This window comes from Pan paniscus, chromosome 6 (assembly GCF_029289425.2).
Source record: "Pan paniscus chromosome 6, NHGRI_mPanPan1-v2.0_pri, whole genome shotgun sequence".
Classification (NCBI taxonomy): domain Eukaryota; kingdom Metazoa; phylum Chordata; class Mammalia; order Primates; family Hominidae; genus Pan; species Pan paniscus.
The window spans coordinates 184,694,842-184,719,301 of NC_073255.2; the positions used below are offsets into that span (position 1 = coordinate 184,694,842).

The window sequence follows — 24,460 nt, forward strand, 5'->3', positions numbered from 1 at the left end:
CCAGGTGGGAACAGAGGAAAGAGAGCCATAGAAGATGCCTCCAGGGGACAAAAATGTGACTGCAGATGGCCTGATGTGTGCAATGTTGGAAAATGTTTGAGAAGAGTTTTACTGCTGTGTTAGAGAATCTGGAGAGAATTCGTGGCAGATACATAGAAAAATAAGCAAATGAAAAAAATAATTATTGATTTTAAAGAAACTAAATACAAGAAAATACAATTGCAACAAACAAAAATATAAGAAAATATAATTACATACAACAAAATGCAAGAAAATACAATTTAAAGAAAATACAAGTCGATTTTACTATTTGGGTTTTAAAAAATATTACGTAGTCCTAAAATATGAATACTGTGCTAAATTTTATTATTATTATTATTATTATTATTATTATAGTGTCTTACTGTTGCCCAGGTGGAAATGCAGTGACATGATCACAATTCACTGCAACCTCGAACTTCTGAGCACAAGGGATCCTCCTGCTTCAGCCACCCAAGTAGCTAGAACTACACCATTATACACAGTTATTTTTTTTTCAGAGACACGATCTCACTATGTTGCCCAGGCTGGTCTTGAACTCCTGGCCTCAAGCAATCCTCCCACTTCAGCCTCCCCAGTCACTGCAATTACAGGTGTGAGGCACCATGCCAAGCTTGAATTTCAATATGACCAAAAATCTGTGATTTAGCTATTTGGGGAGAATATAGAGAAAGGGGCTAGGGAAGCAGGCTTATAAAAGTGCTAAATTCTCATCTTATATTCAGGAAAATCAGTAGAGAATATCTAAAAGGTATAAATCAATAAGTAGCTCCAGAGGTTTTTTTTTTTTTTTTAAATACAGCTGTTTAATTGAAAGAGTTAAAAGTGTGAGAAGGTGTCTCTAAGGAATTGGGAGGGGGCGGGAAGCAGGGAACTGCTTTTTGCTTTAGTCCTAGCACCACTAGACCTTTATAACTATGTACATGTAATACTTTGTTAGAAACAAAAATTAGGTTTAAAATGAAATGCTGTCCATCAGAAAATGTGCTCAGAAAGTTTGAAGTTGGAATCCTATACTATCTTAGTCTGTTCTTGCACTGCTGTAAAAAAATACCTGAGACTGGGTAATTTATAAAGAAAAGAGGTTTAATTGGTTCACAGTTCCCACAGGCTGTACAGGAAGCATGATGCTGGCATCTGCTCCGCTTCTGGGGAGGCCTCAGGAAACTTACAATCATGGCAGAAGGCAAAGGGGATGTACACATACCCCGTGGATGGAACAGGAGCAAGAGAGAGAAGGGAAGGTGCTGCACACTTTAAACAACCACATCTCATAAGCACTCACTCACTATCACAAAGACAGCACCAAGGTCAATGGTGCTAAACTATTCATGAGAAACCGCCCCCAGGATCCAATCACCTCCCACCAGGCCCCACATCATTGGGGGTTACAATTAGACATGAGATTTGGGTGGGAACACAGATTTAAACCATATCCAATACCAAATAATCACTGGTCGGATTCAAGTAAGTGGCTGCTATGAAATTTGTGTGAAGATATGATAGAGCATTTTCTATTGATGCTTAATTGGGGTTTAAAGTGATGTGATGATGGAGACCAGCAAGCCTGCTTTGCAGGCTCAGCCCCCCTCTCCTGCACTAGCTAGAGGTGCCTCCCTGGTTCCTCTTGCCACACGTGATGAGCCCTGGCCTTGCCTAACATGCAGTTACAAAGCTTCTCATGTGATTGACTCACTTCCAAGCTTGCAGAGCCTTCAGTGTCATCTCGATCATTCCGTAAAGCTTTTGACTCCAGCCCCAGGCTGGGTCTCCAGTCCCTCTCTACCTGCCTCATTATTCTGTTACTGTTGACTGACCCTTCCAGTCTCAGACACTAATTTCTGTTCTGTTTCACATCTTTCATATCTTCCCTCTCAGTTTCCAGACTTGCCTCCTCCACTTATCCGTGCTGGCCTGGTCCCTGCCACCTCCTTTGGCACTCTCTTTGCCATATAGTGAATCTCTTATTCCCAGCTTGGCATTCTCACCCCTTGTCACTTTACCTCCATAGCACTGACCTTGGTAGCAAGTACAAATTGCAGTGATTTCAATAACCTTAAGGTTATGATACCATCAGTCTTGCAAATGCATGGTATTGTTCAATGAAGTCTATAGGGAGTTATAGAAATAAAGCCATGGATAAGGAGAATTATGGTGTGCTAGTGGAAGCAGTATCCAGTTATCAGTAGGTGCTAAAGCAGCATTAGCTTTTATTTATATTTATGTAGCATCTTTAACACCCAGGTTACCATAAAGAACATTCTGTCTCATGAGGACTTTGTAAAAGGAGTGAAAATGGATATAAATGAGAGGGGCAATGAGTTACTTATATATTGATTGAATAATTATTTATGAGTGCTGACTATATTCTGAGGCTGAAGATTACTGAGAGGAAATGTTTTCATGCCGGCTTTCATGGAGTCTATGATCAGTTGGGAGCAGTATCAACAAACAATAATAACTCTTGCACCCAGAAGCGCTATCAGCGCTGGAAAAGGCATGCACATAATCTTGTTATAATAAAAAAATCCCAGAGATTGGGCAACAGATTCCTCAGAACAGGACTCAGAGATGGTTACCATGGGCTGGAGCAGAAGCATCCATGATTTATTATTTGTACCCCACTCACTGAAAGCCTGTAAGTCCACATCCCATTAAGCATGTTTACTTACAAATCCCATCCATGTGCCACTGCATTTATATAGTGTACATTATAAAGTATAACTAAAATCGATATTAAAGGATAACATTTTTAAAACAAGTAAAAGCAGAAGTTCTAACATCATCTGCCTGAGCCCCAGTGATCACCCTTGGCACCTCCTGAGCCGCACTCCTACTTTGATACCATCAGTCTAATCCAGAGTGGAGTCCTCCCTGTTGCTTCTGAAGAATCTGGATTTAATAAGCTCATCCAGAGATTTGAGATAACTCACAATTGACAACTCCAAGGGCATCATGTGATAATCCAGATGTTTCCAGGATAGTGGGAAAAACCATTTGTACAAGGCATGACTTCCCCGTGAATGAGTCTATTCAAGAGATCAAATTAGATTGAAGTTGCTTAGTGAGCATAGAATTAGAATAAATGGAATTGTGGTCTATAGAGATATTTCATCACACTTGAATAACTGATGGAACTACTTTTCTCCTCTCTGCGGATATTTCTGTCTGAATAACCAGTGCTGGGCCTCAAATAAATACTGACATGCTTTACTTTTAGCTTTCCTTTTTCTAGAATCATTTTAGACAACTGCCCTTCTGTTAATACATCACCACCTCAGAAAATAAGAAGGTACTTGATTGGATTGAAATTTTAAAATGTTAATTGCATTCGTATCCTGGGGATACAGCCTAAAGAGACAGAATTGCTTTGCTTAAGGCTGAAGTCTGGCTGGGGACTTTGATCTCTGCAGGCTCTGGGGTCCTTAAAGGGCTCTCACCCAATTAGGATGAGCTGAATCCTTCTGGCCCTGGGCCTCATTTTTATTCCCTCCCAGCTTCAGGACTCTCTGATGAGCGAGAGCGTTGATTTAGGTTTTCTCACAGAGGTGCACCTGAATGCCTCTTGCTGTGTAGTAAGGCAGATGTTGAGGGGGGAGGAAGGCTTACCCTTGATAACTAGCAACTTGAGCTTTGCAAAGCGCCTTTCTGTTCCTGTAACCAGTAGCCTACACTAGATCATACAATATTCTCCTCCCCAAGAAGAAAGCAACCTATTTGCCTATTTTCTCCTACTGAAATCTATGATTTTATACTTTGTTTAAAAAAAAATAGCAGCCGGGCATGGTGGCTCATGCCTGTAATCGCAGCACTTTGGGAGGCTGAGGCAGGTGGATCACCTGAGGTCAGGAGTTCGAGACCAGCCTGGCCAATATGGTGAAACCCCGTCTCTACTAAAAATACAAAAATTAGCCTGGCATGGTGGTGTGTGCCTGTAATTCCAGCTACTCAGGAGGCTGAGACAGGAGAATCGCTTGCACCTGGGACGGGGAGGTTGCAGTGAGCCTAGATCGTGCCACTGCACTCCATCCTGGGCCACAGAGCGAGACTCTGTCTAAAAAAACAAAAAAAAAAGAAGCTTAAGACTGCACTAAGATTAGGAACACATTAAGAACAGTTTTTACCCTAATGAAGATATTTACAAACATATTTTGCCCTAGTTCCCTGTTTATGTATTACCTGCGACAGTAATTAATAGGAATGCCATTGGCTGAGACAGCTTCAGAGCCCTAGATACCTAGGGAAGCAAGCCAAATCCTCTTCAATGTAAATACTGAAACAAAACTAAGCTTATCAGCAATCAGAAACCACCACCTAACCTCTAACTAAAGACTTTCCACATTAACCAATCAAACGGTTTCTTTGTCTTGCGTCCACAAACACATTTCTCTCTCCAACCCCGCACCCCAGTAGACAACTTGAATTCTGGTGCTGCCCAATTCACGAATCACTGAATGTCCAAATAAACATGTTAAGATTTTAATATGCCTAAGTTTGTCTTTTAACATGCCTGGGGACTTATCTAGATGTTGCTATATTCTAGACATTTCTAAAAACAAAAACAAACAACAGCATTAATTAAATAAGACCATATTTTAATATTTCATAATTTAAAATTATGACTTAAGCATGGCAGAACCAACACAAAGTAACTTTTATTTGAAAATAGTAGCTCAATTTAATATTGCATATGTGTATAATTTGTATAAAAGGAAGGAAAAATATCATTTGTGTATGAATAGAAACTAATGGAGTGCACTTAGTTGATTCATTGTGCCTTTTGGAGAAAAGATATAGCAAATACCGTGTTTTTTAAAAAGCATACATTTGGAGGCTAGTATCAGAGCTCAAGGCTTTAGTAACTGCTTTAAATCACGCCCATATATTTTAGTCTTTAGCTATGACAGTAAATGTACTCAGAAATGTGCACATTAAAAAGGAATTTCTCCCCTGAAGATGAAGTTGAGAGCCAACTCTTGATCCCATATTAAATTCTTGGTCCATCTGTCCTAATGGAATCTGAGTAACGCAGTTTGGTGTTTTTATTGCATCCTGCGAGCTGCTTTTCTCCTGGAAACACTGGCTGCTCTGTCAGGCAATGAGTGGGGAGAGGCAGCTGGTACAATCACATCTTCTCCAAGAGCTCAAGGACAGAGGCTGGCTGAGAGCCATTCGGTGGGCTCACTGCCTCATCCCCATACTATACAACAATCCCACAGGCCAGAGCCTCACCTGCAGTCCCCAGGAGGAAGTAGGAAGGGAAGAGAAGGCAACTCACCTCTGAGAGTTTGGCGCAGGAGAGGTGAGGAAACTGCCCTAGCCTAGTCTGGTCACTTCTGCCTCGTTCCCGGCTCCTCACCTCCTCCAGGCTCCGTCAGTTGTATTCCTGAAGCACCTGCACCAGGTGTCTGGGTGGCCGTTGACACAGGAGTGGGCACTGGCTCTTCCAAGGCAGAGGTGGATGAAAAGCAAGAGCAAAATACCAAAAACTTTATTCTTACTTTGGCATCCTGAGGTTTATCTCAGATGCTGCTTGCACCAGACCAAAGCTACCAGTACATATGCAGGAGTTCAAAACAGCCCCCACCCACCCACAGAGTAACCCCAGGGGCTTCTCCCAATTGTTGTGTCTATTGGCATTTACTTCTTAGAGTCCTATAGGACTCCTTGGTAGGAACCCCAACTATATCAATCTTTATTGTTATATAATTATAAAATATTGTTTATCATAAATATTATAAAATATTTTATTGTACAATTTATAGAAATACTATATTAATATTTAATTTTATATAGATTGTATATATTAATACTTTAAATATCTTTATATGTAAATGAATGTTATATAGACACACATATATCTTTTGGAAAGTCAAAAATATATTTGTGAGCATTTGGTCCAATGTTGTTCAACAGAATGAGAGAAAATAATGACTATTGCTAATGGTACTTATTAAACTCAAGCAATGGGTATCTGTTACATGACTAGGCTGATCAGGGTGTGAGTTAACCTGATTTTTTTGTTTTCTTCCCACAGGGAATTATTGGAACGCCGCCTCTTTCCCAAACCCATCCTCCTACCTACACTTCTCTACTTTCCAAGGGGAAACCAGCGCTGACATTTCTTTCTACTTCAAAACATTAACCCCCTGGGGAGTGTTTCTTGAAAATATGGGAAAGGAAGATTTCATCAAGCTGGAGCTGAAGTGTGAGTATAAGTTGCTTGTCAACTCATGGGGAGCCACTTTCGTCACCTCAGGGTGGTCCGGGTCCTGATTGTGGAAGGCCTTTCGATTCAAACGTGGAAGGTTTCCTTTGTTCCAGGAGCAGGACTAGAGGTGGACACACAAGCCTGAGTTTGGGCTCCAACCTCAGTCCCTGTCCTTGGGATGCTCTCAGGGAAGCAGGCACATCCAGATTCTCAAGCAATTAGTCAAGAAGATGAGAGAGAACACACTGCCCTGAGAATGTGGGAGAGGAATGTTTATCTACAGCTTCATGTCTTGTGTGGCTGTTTTCCAAAGAGACAGGGTCAAAAATAGGTGAGGGGTGTGTGCATTGACCCGAGGAGCAGGGAGTGAGGAAAATCATGTCAAGGTCAAGGAAGACAGGAATGATAACTAGTGACATCCGTGTGAGTTCAGGAGGCCACGGAGACCACAGGACTGGGCAATTCCATGACACAGAGTCTGCAGGTTTCCTACAGAGGACCTACACCTGCCCACCCTCTACAAGTGAGTTCTGGATGTCATGTACTTAGCCAAAGATACAGAGACAATAAGAGGCAGAGCAAGAGAGGATGCTGCTTAGCTCAGCTCAGCTGGCCTTGGAGCAAACACCCTAAGGGGGCGTTCAGGCTTGGGGAGCTCCATCAGTGGAAGGTGGGGGTTAGCTGCACAAGACTTGAGAAGGGCAATGCTTGCCCTACCTGGACCCTTTAAACATCAGGGCCCCAATTCAGCTTTAGGAAGTTACAATCCCCTGACTTCCAGGCCAGTTGATTATTTGCAAATGTTGAACTCCGTTGGCTGTGAGAGTCAGGGAGACTCCATTGGCTGTGAGAGTCAGGGAGATCAACCACAAGGACGAGGCCAGGCTATGTCCCCTGTCCTCTTACAAAACCTCAGCCTTACACTCAGCATATCAAAAAGTCTCCCTTCCGGCCAGGCACGGTGGCTCACGCCTGTAATCCCACCACTTTGGGAGGCTGATTTGGGTGGGTCACGAGGTCAGGAGTTCGAGACCATCCTGGCTAACACAGTGAAACCCCATCTCTACTAAAAATACAAAAAAAAAAAAAAAAAACATTAGCCAGGTGTGGTGGCGGGGGCGCCTGTAGTCCCAGCTACTTGGGAGGCTGAGGCAGGAGAATGGCGTAAGTAAACCCGGGAGGCGGAGCTTGCAGTGAGCCTAGATCGCACCACTGCACTCAAGCCTGGGTGACAGAGCGAGACTCCGTCTCAGAAAAAAAAGTCTCCCTTCCCCAAGTCTGTCCCCTTTAAATGAGTGCTTATGTTCCTGGGTCTGGTCTGAGAATGATCCCAAATCCATGTCCCATTTCTGCTGAAATGCTATTGGATTCACAGTAGCATTCTTAGGTTCAATTCCACACCGTCAGGTAAATTGCTCAATCTCTTTGAATCCTAATTTTCTGATATATAAAAAGGAAATGTTAATTTGTGGGATTGTGATGAGAATAGAATTTAAATACTCATAAAGCATTTATTTCGGTATCTAGTAGTTATTGTAATTATCATCTTCTGAGGATGCCCATGGCAGATCTGATCTGAGCCAGGTCTGATTGAAAGGGAGGCTAAGGCTATCCTGGTCCTAGAATTAAAATTAACTAATTAATTAAAATCCCCCCTTTACTGAATTCTGGATAAGAATAATTGTAAGGGGATTCTTGCTTCCCTCAGTTAAAATTAACTAACTGAATCAAACTATTTTCTGACTTCTACATAAGATGGATCAAATTTTAGAAAGATTTTATGGCCACAAAAGAAAATTGCCAGTTCTATATTTGAGTGGTTCTGTAAGTTTCTATAAAAGTGCTTGGATTCCCCCATCTTTATTTTATGTCCTCAAGTTTTGTAAAGCCACGCCTGGCTGAGAAGGAACACATACTAGATAGAGGGAGAGCAGGTGTTTCTACTCAGCCCTCGGGGTCAAAGAATTTCTCTACTTTCTTCTACTTTTCTCTTTTTTTTTTTGAGACAGGGTGTCACTCTGTCACCCAGGCTGGAGTGCAATGGTGCAATCATGGTTCACTGCAGCCTCGAATTCCCAGGCTCAGGTGATCCTCCCACCTCAGCCTCCCAAGTAGCTGGGACTACAGGTGCGTGGCACTGCACCTGGCTAATTTTTGTGGTTTTTGTCATTGCGGGGTCTCGCCATGTCGGCCAGGCTGGTCTCAAACCCCTGGGCTCAGGCAGTGTGCCTGCCTTGACCTCCCAAAGTGCTGGGATTACAAGCATGAGCCACTGCACCCAGCCACTAATTTCTAATTATGAAAAATCTTTAGAGCTGTCTTCAGAGTTTTCCAGGTCTTTCCACAGTATGAAAACCATGTGGCCCATGGTTCACAGTATGAATTACAGCCTCCTTTTGTCAAATACCTTTACTTTCACTGTATCCTTTACTCTGGGCAAAAACATGTGAAATGTTCAAGACCCAGGTTCGAGCCTCTAATCTTCCCTCAGAGCCCCCTGTATCTACTAATAACCAGAGAGGGTGGAAAGACCTTTTCACGATCCCCAAAATGTCACATATTAGATGCCCATCATTATATGTCCTCTCCATCAGTGTTCAAAGGAGCCTCATGGAGAGGGAGGCAGACTTCTGTATTTAAGAAAAACTACAAAGCAAACCAAAAGTGGTGCTTTCATGAAGAACATGGAGAAAAAAATGGCCATGATGGAGGCTTGTTGCTGTCGCTGTCTCATCAATCACACTTTTTCTTTAATTTTTTTAAATTTTCTTTGATGGTGTCTTGCTCTGTCGCCCAGGCTGGAGTGCAGTGGTGCGATCTCAGCTCACTGCAACCTCTGCCTCCCGGGTTCAAGCGATTCTCCTGCCTCAGCCTCCCGAGTAGCTGGGATTACAAGGGCCCGCCACCGCGCCTGGCTAATTTTTGTATTTTTAGTAGAGACGGGCTTTCACCATCTTGGCCAGGCTGGTCTCGAACTCCTGACCTCGTGATCCACCCGCGTCGGCCTCCCAAAGCCCTGGGATTACAGGCGTGAGCCACCGTGCCTGGCCGCTGATCACACTTTTTCAGTCAGACACTTCGCCGTCAGGATTCCTGAGACATTGGGTAGAGAATTCTCTCAGGGCCACTTCCTTGTGTGAGGAATCACTCTGCAAACCTAATTGTTTTCACAACAGTGGCGGGCTACCAAAGGGGCCTCAGGAAACGTTGATTCTGAAGTTAAACTCTTTAGAACTGTCTCTATGTTTTTCTCTTTTAGCTTGTTAGGCCTTCTGATCTCTTTCTGATAGGAATTCACATTTTGTTTCTCTAAGCGTGTCTCAAAGGAATTTGGTCACAGTTCATGACTACATATTGCTTTCCAGAATGACAGTTCTGTTAATTAATTACACTGTGCCCTTCTGTCAAGAGTGGAAGATTCTCGACTCAGAAAACAGTGAGTCAGTGTACACTAAGTTAATGAGATACCATCAGCATCTTATGCACAAGTAGAAAAACACAGAGATAAAATTAGGGCAATCTCACTCATTAGCATGCTTTAATGGTAACATTTTAACCCTATACTTCATGTATTTACTATTCATATTTATTCATTCATTTAATGAGTATTTACTGAGTATCTACTATGTCCCAGGTACAGTGCTAGTGCTGAGGTAATTTAGTCAAATCAAGTGTGATTTCTTTCCCTCAAAGATCTTTCTGTTTGTTTTAGAAAGTAGGCAAGTAACTCAGGAGTTATGATAATAACAAAAATAGCTCAGCTTCATTCAGACTTTCAGGACTCGTTCCAGGCGTTTTACGTGAATCATCTCACACTCCTAACCACCCTGTGAAGTGCATACTCCCATTCACATCTCCATTTTACAAACGAGGAAACTGAGGCACAGGGTGAGCAAGTTGCCTGGCCAAGGTCATACAGCCAGGAAGTGGCAGAGCTGGTGTTTGACCCCAAACATTATGTGTCTGTCCCAAAGTCATTGCTGCTAACCTTAAAGCACACTGCCTCACAGAACAGATACCGAGAAAGAGGCCGGGAGCACTGAGGGGAATTTTTAAACCTGACTGGCGTGACAAGGAGCGCCTCCCAGGGATGGAATGCTTTAATTAAATTTTGATGGATAAGTAGAAGCCAGTAAGGTGAAGAAGTGGGGGAAGAACAGGAGCCAGGGAAAAAAGGAAGTTTCAGGATAACACCAAATGAACGAAGGTGTCGGAGACTGAACTGAAGGACCCAGGAGGGGACAGGTGCAGTGGGGAGGGGCGGGGGCCAGCAATAGCAAGGTGGGCACAGATGAGCACCCAATGCACTCTACCAGGGGGAGCATCTGACTCAACATGACCCTGAAGGCTATGGAGAGCCAGGGCGTAACTTGATCAGGTTTGCATTCACCAGAGAAAAGACTGGAAGCCAGACAACCAGCCATGGGAGCCTCTGTTAAGACAGAGGCAGAATGCATAGAAAGAGAGGAAGACAGTGATGAAGCATTATAGATATGAAAGATCCTTCAATGAGCCGAGATCACACCACTGCACTCCAGCCTGGGTGACAGAGCACAGAGCAAGACTACATCTCAAAAAAAAAAAAAAGAAAGAAAGAAAGAAAGATCCTTAACAGATAGATTCCACAGACATTCAACAAATACTCGTGAGGGTTAAGTGGACGGGAAGATCCTAGAATGAAACCAGTGTTTCTAGTTTTGATGTGGTGTGAGTGGGGCACCTTTCATGAAGGAGTCTGACATTCAAGAGCAAAATACAAACTGCATTCTGGATATTTTGAGACTGAGTCTCTGTGGGCTATAGGAGGATCTAATCAAGTGGACACATCTAGAGGATGCTGAATGGACAAGTCCAGAACCCAACAGAGAGGTCTCAGAAACTCAGTGTGGGAGTCATCATCACTTACAGGATCAGGAAATAAGCATTCAGTACCCTCGGCATGGATGAGATTGCCCAAAACAAATGTGTAGAGAGAGGAAGCAAGATGTACGAGAAAGACAACCAGCTCACACCTGTCATCCCAGTACTTTGGGAGTAGCAGTAGCTCACACCTGTCATCCCAGCACTTTGGGAGTGGCAGTAGCTCACACCTGTCATCCCAGCACTTTGGGAGGTTGAAGGGGGAGTATCACTTAAGCCCAAAAGTTTAAGACCAGCCTGGGCAACATGGTGAAACCCTATCTATACAAAACTAAAAATAAAACATTTGCCAGGCATGGTTGGCTGCACCTGTAGTCCCTTAGCCTCCTGCCCAGAGGCTGAGGCAGGAGAATCCCTCGAGCCCAAGAATTTGAGGCAGCAGTGAGCTATGATCACACAGCTGTACCCCCTAGCCTGAGTGACAGAGCGAGACCTCGAGGAAGGGAGAGAAGGAAGGGAGAGAAGGAAAGGAAGGAAGGAAGGAAGGAAGGTAGGAAGGAAAAAGAAAGAGAAACAGAGAAAGAAAGAAAAGGAAAAGGAAGAAAGAAAGAAAAGAAAACCACATTCAAGGAATAGAAGGAAGAAAACTAGTTTGTAGAAAACTAACAGAGAAGTAGGAAGACAGTGGTACCCAGAAACCAAATGAAAAAGACATTTCAAAAAGGAAAAAAAGAGTGTTAGATATTGCTGAGAGGTCACTAAAACAAGGACATAAAGTGACCATCAGATTTAACATGTAGAGGTCACTGTCAAAAAGTCAGGTATCACTAGGGTGAGTGGAAGTGGATTTGGAGATCAAGAGAGGGTGGTTTTGTTCATTCTAGTTTGAGGATGGTAGAGACTTGAGCATTCATATAGTTGAAGGAGAAAACTATGGTAGAGAAGGGGGATTGGTGATACAGGAGATAAAGGGACTGGCTGAAGGAGCAAGGTCCCCATGGCTGTGGGCATGAGGTAGACCCAGCATCGCAGCACCTCACAGGGGTGAGAGGAAGAGGCGGAAGTAAAGAGAACAGCGTAAACCGCCCACTAGGAAGTGCCTTTCCAAATCAGAATTTGTTGTTGTTGTTGTTGTGTGTGGATGTTTGTTTGTTAGTATTTTTGAGATGGCAAAGAGATATTGCTCAAAAAAAAATTTATGGAGCAGATATCAGAAAACCCAGACTCTAAACTTTTCTTCATCACTAACAACCATGGATCTGTCCATGTATTTTTTCAGTTACCCCTAAGGGATTAGCTTGACTGCTCTAGATCCTTTTTCTGACTGAGAGGGCCATCATAACCAGGGTCCCAACCTCGGGCCACCACCTCCTGAGCACCTGCCCTACTGCTGGTGCTGGGAGGCGCTGGGGACCCTGAGGTGGAAACAGGAGAACCCAGCACCCACCTCCTAGTGAAGGAGACAAACACGTTAGTGACAGTGTGGATACATAATTTCACTGAGAGCTTTCCAAGTGCCAGGCCCTGTTCTAAAGCTTTTGTAGGTTATTAACTTTTTTAGGTTACACAGCAAGTTTTATACATATTTTACAGCTAAGGAAATGAGAGCATAGAGTTGACACTGCCGAATCCAGATATGATGCATTTAATCATTAAAATAAGTAAATTACAATGATAGGCACAAAGTATTATGAACATTCGGTGGAGAGGTATGTGACCTATCCTGGGAATGAAGGGGAAGATGAGGGAATGCTTCAGTTGGGTCATAAAAATCAGGCAAAAAAGCTAAAGGAATGGGGAAAAGAATTCTAGGAGGAAGAGGCAATGCGAACAAAAACACAGGAATGGCGAGTGTGATGGGCGTTTGCGAAACTACAAGCATTTTGTATTGTTAGAGTGTGAAGTATGACACAGGCAGTGAAGATTTGGGGTCAAGTCTCAGATCTGATTCTAAATATCTGGTCATCTAAATATTTATGTAGTATTTATTGAGTACCTGCTATGTGTATACCTAAAATGAACATAAGAAGAAGACATGGCCCCATCCCAGAGGCGCACACCATCTAGTGGGAAAGACTAGTAATCTTAATCTCTCTCTGTCTCTTTCTCTCTTTCTCTCTCTCTCCCTCTCTCTCTGTCTCTCTTTTAGGTTCATGGGTACATGTGCAGGTTTGTTATATTGGTAAATTGCATGTCACGGGGATTTGATGTACAGATTATTTTGTCACCCAAGTAATAAGCATAGTACCTGATAGGTAGTTTTTCCATCCTCTCCCTCCTCCCGCCCTCCACCCTTAGTACACGTATCCATGCGTACTCAATGTTTAGCTTCCAGTTATAGGTGAGAATATGCAATATTTGGTTTTCTGTTCCTGTGTTAGTTTGCTTAGGATAATGGCCCCCAGCTTCATCTATGTTGCTGCAAAGGACATTATCTCATTCTTATTTATGGCTGTGTAGTATTCCATGATGTATATGTACCACATTTTCTTTATTTGAGACTAGTAATCTCTGTTATTATAAAACTGTGTGTGTGTGTGTGTGTGTGTGTGTATAGATAGATAGATAGATAGATAGATAGATAGATAGATAGATAGATAGATTTTTTTTTTTTTTTGGACAGATTCTCACTCACTCTGCCAGCTGGGCTAGAGTGCAGTGGCACTATCTTGGCTCACTGCAACCTCTGCCTCCCGGGTTCAAGTGATTCTCCTGCCTCAGCCTCCCAAGTAGCTGGGATCACAGACATGTGCCACTATGCCTGGCTAATTTTTTATATTTTTAGTAGAGATAGGGTTTCATCGTGTTGGCCAGGCTGGTCTCAAACTCCTGACCTCAAGTGATCTGCCTGCCTCCACCTCCCAAAGAACTGGGATTATAGGTATAAGCTACCACCTACAGCCAGCCTATAAAATAATATTTTGGATAGGATAATATTAGAGGTATGAGCAATATGCTGTGGTTACTTAGATGAGGCAACATTTACTTCTGACTGGAGAAGGAGAAAAGTTTCCTTGAAGATGCTAACATTTTAAAAGAGCCACAAAGTAAATGGACAAGGAAGTTTCAGGTTTAGAATGCCAAAGGAAAAAAGCACAGCATCATAGATGGCATGAACACATCAAAAAGGTGTGGCTCCGTCATACACCCATGCTGCGAGGGTTACGGAACATTAGTTACCATTATATCTCCAGGGTCACCACAATGCCTGGCATGTGGTAGGAACTAAATAAGCATTTGTTGAATGAATGAAATGAATGAATGAGGTGCTAGTCTGAATGGAGAGCCCCAGAAAATCTAGGTGGAGAAGCAGATCACCACGACTGAGGTGCTGGCGATCCAAATATAGACAAGGAATAATATGTGGAAAGGTGGAAGGACAGGTCACGGTTAGTGAAATTTTGGAACTCACGATTTCACAGGAAAGCAGTTTGGGCGGTAAGAAGAATGAAAATTGAAATGGAATTTTGTAGGTTGTATCAAAAGGCTGCAGAGAAAGTCAGGGCACTGGGAGGCCAGAGTGGTGTTGCTTGGTCACCTATGTCACTGTTGAGGTCATCAATGGTGAAGACAAGAGGAGAAATGGACAGGGAATCCATAACCCAAACTTTACTGTCCTGGGGTTCAAACAATGACCACAATATGAATGGGGAGAGGATGAGTCATAGGTGGACGCGAAGCCGTTTGAAGACTCTGGAGCCATAGAGTGGAAGAAGTACGGAGAAGGGAAGAATAGGCCAACTGTTCGCCTGGCCCCAAGATATGGGCCACTCAGAAAAGGGGTTACAATTCTAAGGGTTGTAAGTTAGGGTCCCCTTAGGGTGGACTGCAATCAGAGGAAGGAAGTGTTTGAAAGTGTTTAATAATACAACAAATAGTGACCATAGAGTCTATTTTTGTTTAACAATTTAAAAGAGATTTTAGTCTGGGCACGGTGGCTCATGCCTATAATCCCAGCACTTTGGGAGGCCGAGGTGGGCAGATTGCTTGAACTCAGGAGTTCGAGACCAGCATGGCCAACATGGCGAAACCCCATTTCTACTAAAAATACAAAAATTAGCTGGGCATGGTGGCACACCCCTGTGATCCCAGCTACTCGGGAGGCTGAGGAACAAGGATCACTTGAATCCAGGAGGCCGAGATTGTACCACTGCACTCCAGCCCAGGTGACAGAGCAAGACCCTATCTCAAAATAAATAAATAAATAAGATTTTAGAGGACATTTGTGAAGGGGATTTTTGGAGGGAAATTTTGAAGGAAAAGCTCACTGAGTAGGTAACATTCAGGAAAAGCAACCAGAAACTGTTGTAATACTTTAACATAAGCTTCCATGTTGCCCAAGTTTGAGATTTTTAAGGTATCAGGATAACTTGGAGGGAATATTTGCATTTAGCAGACATATCTCCACAAAAATGTGGAGGCAGCGGCCTAATGTCCTACTAATCTTAGGAAATAATATGAGGAAAAACTTTCATGTTCAAGATGCAGCCTTCTGCAATATACATGCTCAAGAAAGTCAGAAGAAAATATTCTGCAATATACAGAAACTGATGAGTCAGAAGAAGTAAACTAATGGCAATTTATCTTCCAGTATTTCAAAATTGGAACAACTTTTTATTTTTAAACAGTTTCACTCTGTAGATGTGAAGAATGTCTAATTCCACTTAACTGGGCTGTTGTTCTGTTGGGGTGTTATTTAGGATGTTTTAAAAAATATTGTGTTTTTTATTAGTACAAATCAGGTGTTAGCACCTGGATTTTTCATACATATATTATATTTATTTATTTAGAGGCAGGGCCTCTCTGTCGCCCAGCCTGGAGTGCAGTGGTGCAATGTTGGCTCACCATAACCTCCACCTTCTAGACTTAAGTGATCCTCTCACCTCAGCCTCCCGAGTAGCTGGTACCACAGGTGCACGCCACCACACTCGGTTAATTTTTGTATTTTTTGTGGAGACGGGGTTTCGCCATATTGCCCAGGCTGGTCTTGAAACCTGGACTCAAGCGATCCACCCACCTCAGCCTCCCAAAATGCTGGAATTACAATCGTCAGCCACCATGCCAGGCCTCTGGATTTTTCTTTTTAATTATCCAAGCCAACTTGGGTTATCAACATGGATTTAGGAAGAATTTTAGTGTTTCTACTACTTTGCAAGTCTAATTATGGTTTCAATTTATATTCAACATTTGGAATCTGAAAAATGATTCTGACTTGGTCATTACTATACATAAGAAAAAAAACTATTCTCTCCCCAAAAATAAAATTTGAAGACCTGAATATTTAATAACAACACTTGTGATTAAAAAGAAATTCTCTAACTTCTCGATTTAAACCTTTGATTTGAATTACAGACCAAAAAGAAGTTTGGAAGTGTAAACTAAAATGAAATTTGTGCTATATTAAAGCTTTCCATATGATAGCTTTTTGTTCTTAATAAATATTAAAAGATATATAAATAGTTGGTAAATCGATTTAGATTAAATTTATCCAGATTTCTTTGCCAATTACACTGAAGGGACAGTTATTTGAATGTACAGTAGAGGTATCCTAGAGTTATGAAGATGGATTTTAGAATAGAATGTCTTCTGGATATAAAAATATTTCCAGTTACTTTAGAGTTTACTGGTCCACTCATGTCCTGATCTGGAAATTTCCAGAGAAGATTGGGAATTCCTCCTAAGCTGGCCAGACAGAGTGACATCTCTCTACAGATTCTAGAGTTCTGCCTCTCTCCCACTACACTTCAGAGGTGGCTCTGAAAGACCACCCAGGCCTCCTGACCAGCCCTCTCACGTGGCAGCTCCTATGGGTGCCACATAACCGCAGTCTCTCCACATCGCCTTTCCTCCCCATCATGGAGGGTACCTTCCTGGTACCAGGAAGGATTCTTCCATTTGAAGATACAACTGCCTTCTTGGTAATAATTCCTTTGCCTTGGGCCCAGATCCTGGATTCCAAGTAACCAAGGGCAGGCTACTTCCAGTCACACCCAAAGAGATGGCTTGTCCCTCGGCTGGGGCTCAACTTCTGCTTTGGAAACCAGCTGAAGTCCAGGACATAGGCTCCCCAAGACCTCACTAGAGATCTGGTGTCCTTAGACTCTCCCTATTAAACTCCAGCTTATTTACATAGTCAGGGGCATTTTAGGACAATAAAAAGAAAGTAAACATCAGAGGCAGGATTTCCTCAAAGACATTACATTGTACATACATGACGGTATGTCCTGATTTCTTTCATGCGATGCTCGAAAATAACCTAAGTAATCCACATAGATTACTGCAGAGAAGCCAGAAGAGTAACTATTCCTGGGGATAGCTGATGTCAACTAGGACGGGGTGCAAAGGAACTTTCTGGGTGGTAGAAATAGTCTTTATCTTAATGCAAGGAATGATTGCATATGTAAAAATGTATCCAGCTGTGCATTAAGATATGCACATTTTACAGTGTATAAATTACAGCTGAATGGAAAAGTAGAAAAAGAGAAAAACTCTGCTCTGAGAAAATCTTGAATGACAAAAAAGTTAATAAATCACTCAATTTTTCAACTACACTGAGAGAGACCAGGATTCTAAGCTGACTGACCATAGACCAGTCCTTGAACCTCTCCAGACTTTATCATATCCACTTGTAAAACAAGAAGGTTGAACAAGATGGTATTTAAGGTCTCGTCTACCATGAACAATTCGGCAAACCTGCCAGAGACCATCAGCATCCAGTGTGGCTTACCACCTCCCAACCTAAGTGAACTCATAGCCAAGCAGCACCTTAACTTTTCATGCCAGGGTTCTCAGTTCTCCTAAGGATGATGGGGGGAGGGATGGGCCACAATAAAACACATCTGCTTCCAGTAATTCCAGTCAGCATATATGCTTTCACCAAACGTAGTCAGGAGATCTCCTAACATTATTGCCACCTAATTGTAAATGCTAACTAAGGAGCCATCAGAATGGCCCACGATACCTCAAGCTCAACATATCGAAACTGAAATCCATCATTTTCACCCAAAAGCCCCCTTCTGTGCTCCCACTTAGTTAATGTCATGGCCATCTTCTTCATTATTCAAATTAGAAAACTCAATGTCCTATTTAAAGTTTTACTAACCTCCCCATAGGAGTAGACTGTTTTATCTTGATAGAACACTGCATTTTTAATATAAAGAAATGCTATTCTTCCTGTAAGCCATCATACCAGAACAATGCCACAGAAAGCATCAATTCCTACTAGTCATAAAAGGCAGCTGGAATATAGATGTGAAGATAATGAAATCATACCAAATGTCTCTACCTCCCAGGATGGCTTTGCTAGTTGAAATCCCTGGATTCTGGATTCAGACAGGCTCATAATTTGACTCCCTCACTCCAGTCCCTCTATGCTGATAACCACCCTCCCTAGTGAGGCCAAATTTCTACAGATCTGGTCCAGTTACTCCTTTCCTTACAGACCACCATGATTCCCCCTGTGCCTTATAAGACAAAGTACAATCCCAAGCTTGGTAAGTGATTTACGGCTTAATTTTCAAGTTTTTTTCCCCCACTCCATACAAGCTTTGCCCCTCACCCACCAGCACCATGTGCCACAGCTTCAGCTATGTCCAGCTACTGATATTCCCTGGACACCATTACAGTTTCCTAAGACTGACTACGTGTCTGTCTGTTCCGGAATTGCTTCCCCTTCATTGAAATCCTGCCCACACAAATTTTTTTTTATCATTTTTGCATCTTGATTTATAATATAAAAAATAAGACAGAAGTCTTCATTTCCCCAAAAATACCAAAATTTTTACAAGACAATTCATTAGGTGCATTGCCTGGAAAGTAGCAGGCATCCTCATTAGTCAGCATCTTCACATAGCATTTGTCTGAATGGAGTAGTTTATCATTACTCCAAAGACATATTGAAGTTTCATTAACATTTTTTGATGTAATTTTTCTTCTATCTCACTCTCTTGGATTCTAATGTTTTCTTTTTTATTTTCTTTTTCTTCTTTTTTTTTTTTTTTTTTGAGACAGAGTCTCTCTCTGTTGCCCAGGCCAGAGTGCAGTGGCGCAATCTCAGCAGCTCACCACAACCTCCGCCTCCTGGGTTCAAGCAATTCTCCTGCCTTGGCCTCCTGAGTAGCTGGGACTACAGGCTCACGCCACCACGCCTGGCTAATTTTTGTATTTTTAGTAGAGACAGGTTTTCACTGTGTTGGCCAGGATGGTCTCAAACTCCTGACCTTGTGATCTGCCTGCCTTGACCTACCAAAGTGCTGGGATTACAGGCATAAGCCACCACGCCCTGCCAACACTTTCCATATTATTTACTCTATGTGGTAGTTCATGAAAGCTTTCCCTTCTAAAAGATGGCCTATTAAAGTGTCAAAAAGACCAACAACTAGAATTGGCCTGCCTATGGCCATCTGTAAGACAACAGACCCTCTAAGAGAAGAAATCAAAGAAGCTTGAATTCACACATTCTGAGACAGACGGAAGAAAGATATGCTATTATTGCTGGATAATGAACACATGGATTTATGAGAAAAGCAGAAATATATATGAAAAATTTAAATTATAATAAGGTTAGAGACTTTCCATCTGCCATTCTAGGAGCTAACAGTATCTCCATAGGCTTGATATTTTTATAAAAACAAATGCTTCAAGAAAAGAGTTAACAGTCAGTCAGTGTGTGTTGCTAATGCTGCAGAATTGATTCAACTAAGGATGACACTTGGGACCAATTAATTCAAAGCTGGCTTTAACAAAAAAGTAGATACAATAAATCAGGGAGTAGAGCTTCATTTAAATATAGTGAGGGACTGGGATATATTACTTGAAAAAGCTCAGAACCAAAGACTGTCTCAAAAGGCCAAAGACAACTAGAAGTAAAACAAGTGCTAGGTTTCTATAAGCTATCAAACACTGAAATCAAAACCATGTAAGAAAACACTGGCCAATTGGATGTCAACTGGAAAATTTATACAAAGTTTGTTAATTTGTACTTGTATCCCCTCAATCTATAAAAATTTTAAAACATGTTTTAAAGCAACAAGAAATAAAAACAGTTTGTTATAAATGAAAATTTTCAGGGAGTTATCTTTCTCAAGATGCATTTTACTGAAATTACAAGACAATTTTTAATAGCAATCAAGTAGGAACCTTGAGGAGAAATGGGGAAACGTAAAGACTTACATGAAATCTTATACAGGAGTGTGGTCACAGTAAAAATATATCTTCTTAAAAAAGACGTTTCTATTTCTTTAGTATTGCTGTTTTACCTTTAATTTTTTAATTTCTTTTTTTTTTTTTTAGTTTAGGTACTTCTCAATTTATAAGGGGATTGTGCTCTAGAAGTTTCTGATCTAGTTGTTCAGAACCTGAAATGTATTTTAATGTAGACACCGCATTGTATATAGCACTCACATTCCATAGCTAACCGTAAAGAGCTCTGCTGTTGCTGTAGTTGAGTGTTGATTCAAGCTACACAGGACAGGCTGAGATCTGGGTCCTGGCTTTTGGAGGCCATGAGATGTAGGATAGAAACGTTGAAGAACAAAAAGAATTGTTTCTTGTATTTCTGAAGGTCAAGCTTGAGCATGACAAACTTCTCCACAGGGAAAGTTTTTATTTGCCTTTTTGATAGTCAAATCACGGTCCTGCCTCTCCTTTTGTTGGGAGCCTCATTTTGGTGGGTTAGTAAAGGGAACATCTCCAACATTCATAGGAGCATTTGTTTAAAGGGCTCCCACGTGGCTTCCAGCCACTTCTCTCCACTCTGAAACTTCTATGAATTAGAGAATCCCCCTAATTCATTCAAATATATTACGGCCTATATTTTTTTAATATTACAATGTTCTGACACAGTTGGGTATTGAAAATAGAGTAAAACCACCACACCACAATTATCCCTTCATCCCTGATGAACATCCTCTTGTCCATTTTTTTAATCACACGAATAAATGAAAAAAATGTGATAAGGTCATAAGAGAGTTAGGAACATTATGTAATCTTCTTTAAAAATAAGATAAGCTGCTCTACCCAGTAAAACCCTAGGTTTCTGCAGCCATATGACAGTCTGATATGCATGCTATGGTCGGTCACGGTGGCTCATGCCTGTAGTCCAGTACTTTGGAAGGCCGAGGCAGGCAGATAGCCTGAGGCCACGAGATCTAGACCAGCCTGGCCAACATGGTGAAACCCTGCCTCTACTAAAAATACAAAAATTAGCTGGGCATGGTGGCGTGTGCCTGTAATCCCAACTACTCAGGAGGCTGAGGCAGGAGAATCGCTTGAAGCTGGGAGGTGGAGGTTGCAGTAAGCTGAGATCGCACCACTGCACTCCAGCCTGGGTGACAGAATGAGAATCTGTCTCAAATAAAGTAATAATAATAATAAAATGCATGCTATGCTCTGGTCCATGAAGACCTTCCACACAGTGATTTAGAGGTTCAGACTCCTTTTCTCTGTGGTTCCACCTTCGTCTAGAGCCCGGGAAGTCTAGCTGGCAAAGAGAGAAAGGGAGGATAGAGAAGCATTCTCTCTTCTTGACCACACTGAACCAGCGTGAACACATTCCTTGCCCTCCTCCCTTTGGTAAGAGCTAGTCACATGTCTCCACCTGGATGCACAGGGACCAGGAAGGCAGTTACTGGCTGGGTAGCAGCTTTGCGGGAGTGATGATGAAAAGGGGAAAGAAACCTTCCGTGAATGGTTAGTGATCTCTTTTACAGGTACTATGACACCAAAAAGGAGTAAACTTTAAAGACACCAAGGTAAGTTTCCAGGAGATGCAGCATTTGATTTGCATTGAAGGATGACAGGCAAAAATGAGATAAGGGCATTTTTCTGGAGAGAAAACAGCATAGGCAAATGCAGGTGGGGGAGGAAGACCGTGCAACGTGGAAGCAATTGAAAGGAATAAAGCCGAAGCCCAAGGACCTCTTCAAAGATACCTCTCTCTAGAGAAATGACCCACCGCCTATCTGTTAAGAGTTTGACAAATGAAATCTGGCTGAACCTCAGGCCTTGTCGGAAATTAGTCATTTTGCTTGCCTTTGCGGATGGTGTTAAAATGATCAAATTTGGTTTTCTGCATCTCTGAGTTTGATTCCTCTGATGAGAACTGATGCGAATGCCAAATGACTTTTTATGAAGAGTGGTTGATATTTAGTATTCTACAGAGTCTTTCTGGGTAAGTGTAACCAGAGCCAGTGAATAATAGAAGCAGTGTATATCTGTCAAGTGTAATTATAACACTGAATTATGCTCATCCTGCATTCCGGTTCCTGTATACATTAGTTTAAACATCAGAACATGCTGGCATTTCAGACCTGTGAGGATTTTACTTTGAAAAATAGCATGCCCTTGTTTTTAGCCATTTTTAACAGGAAAAAAGAACTTATATCTTGTTCAAAATTATTTTATGGTAAAGTTTGACCACTCTGTTTTTTAAAAAAATCTTCTCAAGTTTCTAAAAATAGGGAAGAAATGAGGAATATTTCAGTCTAGTTTTAAATGCCCTCTAATTTTCTGTATTTAAATAAAATCGTATACAATAAAATCATATCTTATTTTGATAAACTGATCTTTCTGATTAAATAGTTGTTAAAGTTACAGAATAGAGTTGCTTATAAAGTCACCAATCTTTGCCAGAGAAAGTGGAAATTATCAGATTGTAACTTTAAAATTATGCAAGTATTGTTTATCGTTGAATGATTTAAAAATTCAGAGCAGCAAAAAGGCCAAAACAAAAATTCAGCTATAATCCCATATTCCAATATATTTAAATTATCATTTTGGTGTCTATATTTCTAAACATTTTTCTATGCATTTATGTATACTTTTTTTACAAAAATGAGATCATAGGGTACATACTGTTTTGTAACCTACTTTTTTATGTAATAATATTTTAAGAACACATTTTCATGTCATTTTTCTTAAGACTCCATAACAATATTTTTTTTTCAACTGAGAACAAGGACCATATCAGAATCTCCAAGAGGGCATGTGTAGTTTGAAAACTTATAATTTTATATTTAGAAAGAAAACCCAAAAATAGCTATTGTTGTGGTAATATAACCTACAGAATATAAAGCATAGAAATTTCCAATTGGCTGGTCAGATGTTTATCTGGGATCTTCTGAGGTTTGTTATATTACCATTAGCCTCCTACATGGGGCATGATTAGGTTACTATGTCAACAAATGGGAGCACAGATTTTGAAAGACTGTGAAATACAGCGCCTCAACTGCCAAGCATTCCATTTAACCCACAGTCCCTTGCTGTTGGGCTTAACTTTTGAAAGATAAATTTCCAGACATTCTGATCCACTGGCTTCTGGTTGCTCATTCCCAATCATAACATATGATAGTCTACTATCTATTTTAAGTACGTGGTATGCGATTGCTTTTTATCACATACTCACATATCACAGCCTCAAGCTGCAGGGCAGCTCAAATGATGAAAGTGGAAGACAGGCCGGGTGCGGTGGCTCATGCCTGTAATCCCAGCACTTTGAGAGGCCGAGGCAGGTGGATCACCTGAGGTCAGGAGCTCCAGAAAAACCTGGTCAACATGGCAAAACCCTGTCTCTACTAAAAATTAAAAAAATAGCTGGGTGTGGTGGCAGGTGCGTGTAATCCCAGCTACTCGGGAGGCTGAGGCAGGAGAATAGTTTGAACCTGGGGGGCGGAGGTTGCAGTGAGCCAAGATAGTGCCACTGCACTCCAGCATGGGTGGCAGAGTGAGAAGAAGAGAAGAGAGCAGAGGGGAGGGGAGGGGGGGAAGGGAGGGATGGGGAAGGAAGGAGGGAGGGAGGGAGGAAACCAGGAAACTACATTGGAAGGAGGAAGGAAGGAAACAAACCACACTGGGAAGAGAGGAAGGAAGGAAGGAAGGAAGGAAGGAAGGAAGGAAGGAAGGGAGGGGAAGGGAAGGGAGGGGAAGGGAGAGGGAGGGGGAGGGGGAAGGAATGGAGGGAACGGAGGGAGGAAGGGAGGGAAGGGAGGGAGGGAGGGAGGAAGGAAAGAAGGAAGGAAGGAAATAAACAAACAAGGAAACCACATTGGGAAATCCAAGCAAGGATGGGCTCAGCAGGTCACATGGTTTGGATATTTGTCCCTCCAAATTTCATGTTGAAGTGTGACTCCCGATGTTGGAGGTGGGAACCTAGTGGACAGTATTTGGGTCATGGGGGCGGATCCTTCATGAATGGCTTGGTGCTCTTCCCATGGTAATGAGTTCATGTGAGATCTGGTTGTTTTAAAGAGCTTGGCACCTCCTCCTCCTCTCTCTCGCTTCCTCTCTTGCCGTGTGATGTGCTGCTGTTCCTTCACCTTCCGTCATGAGCATAAGCTTCTGAGGCCCTCTCTA

At 41.9% G+C, this 24,460-nt stretch overlaps 1 protein-coding gene across 1 annotated transcript in view; it reads left to right on the forward strand.

Annotated features, from left to right (window-relative positions):
- The window catches only part of CNTNAP2 (contactin associated protein 2), a 2,297,635-nt gene that overhangs the window by 1,986,248 nt on the left and 286,927 nt on the right, over positions 1 to 24,460 (forward strand). The window contains exon 16 of the mRNA XM_003820514.5: positions 6,077 to 6,247. Within this exon, the coding sequence (XP_003820562.5) occupies positions 6,077 to 6,247 (171 nt within the window). The remainder of the gene's footprint in view (positions 1 to 6,076; positions 6,248 to 24,460) is intronic.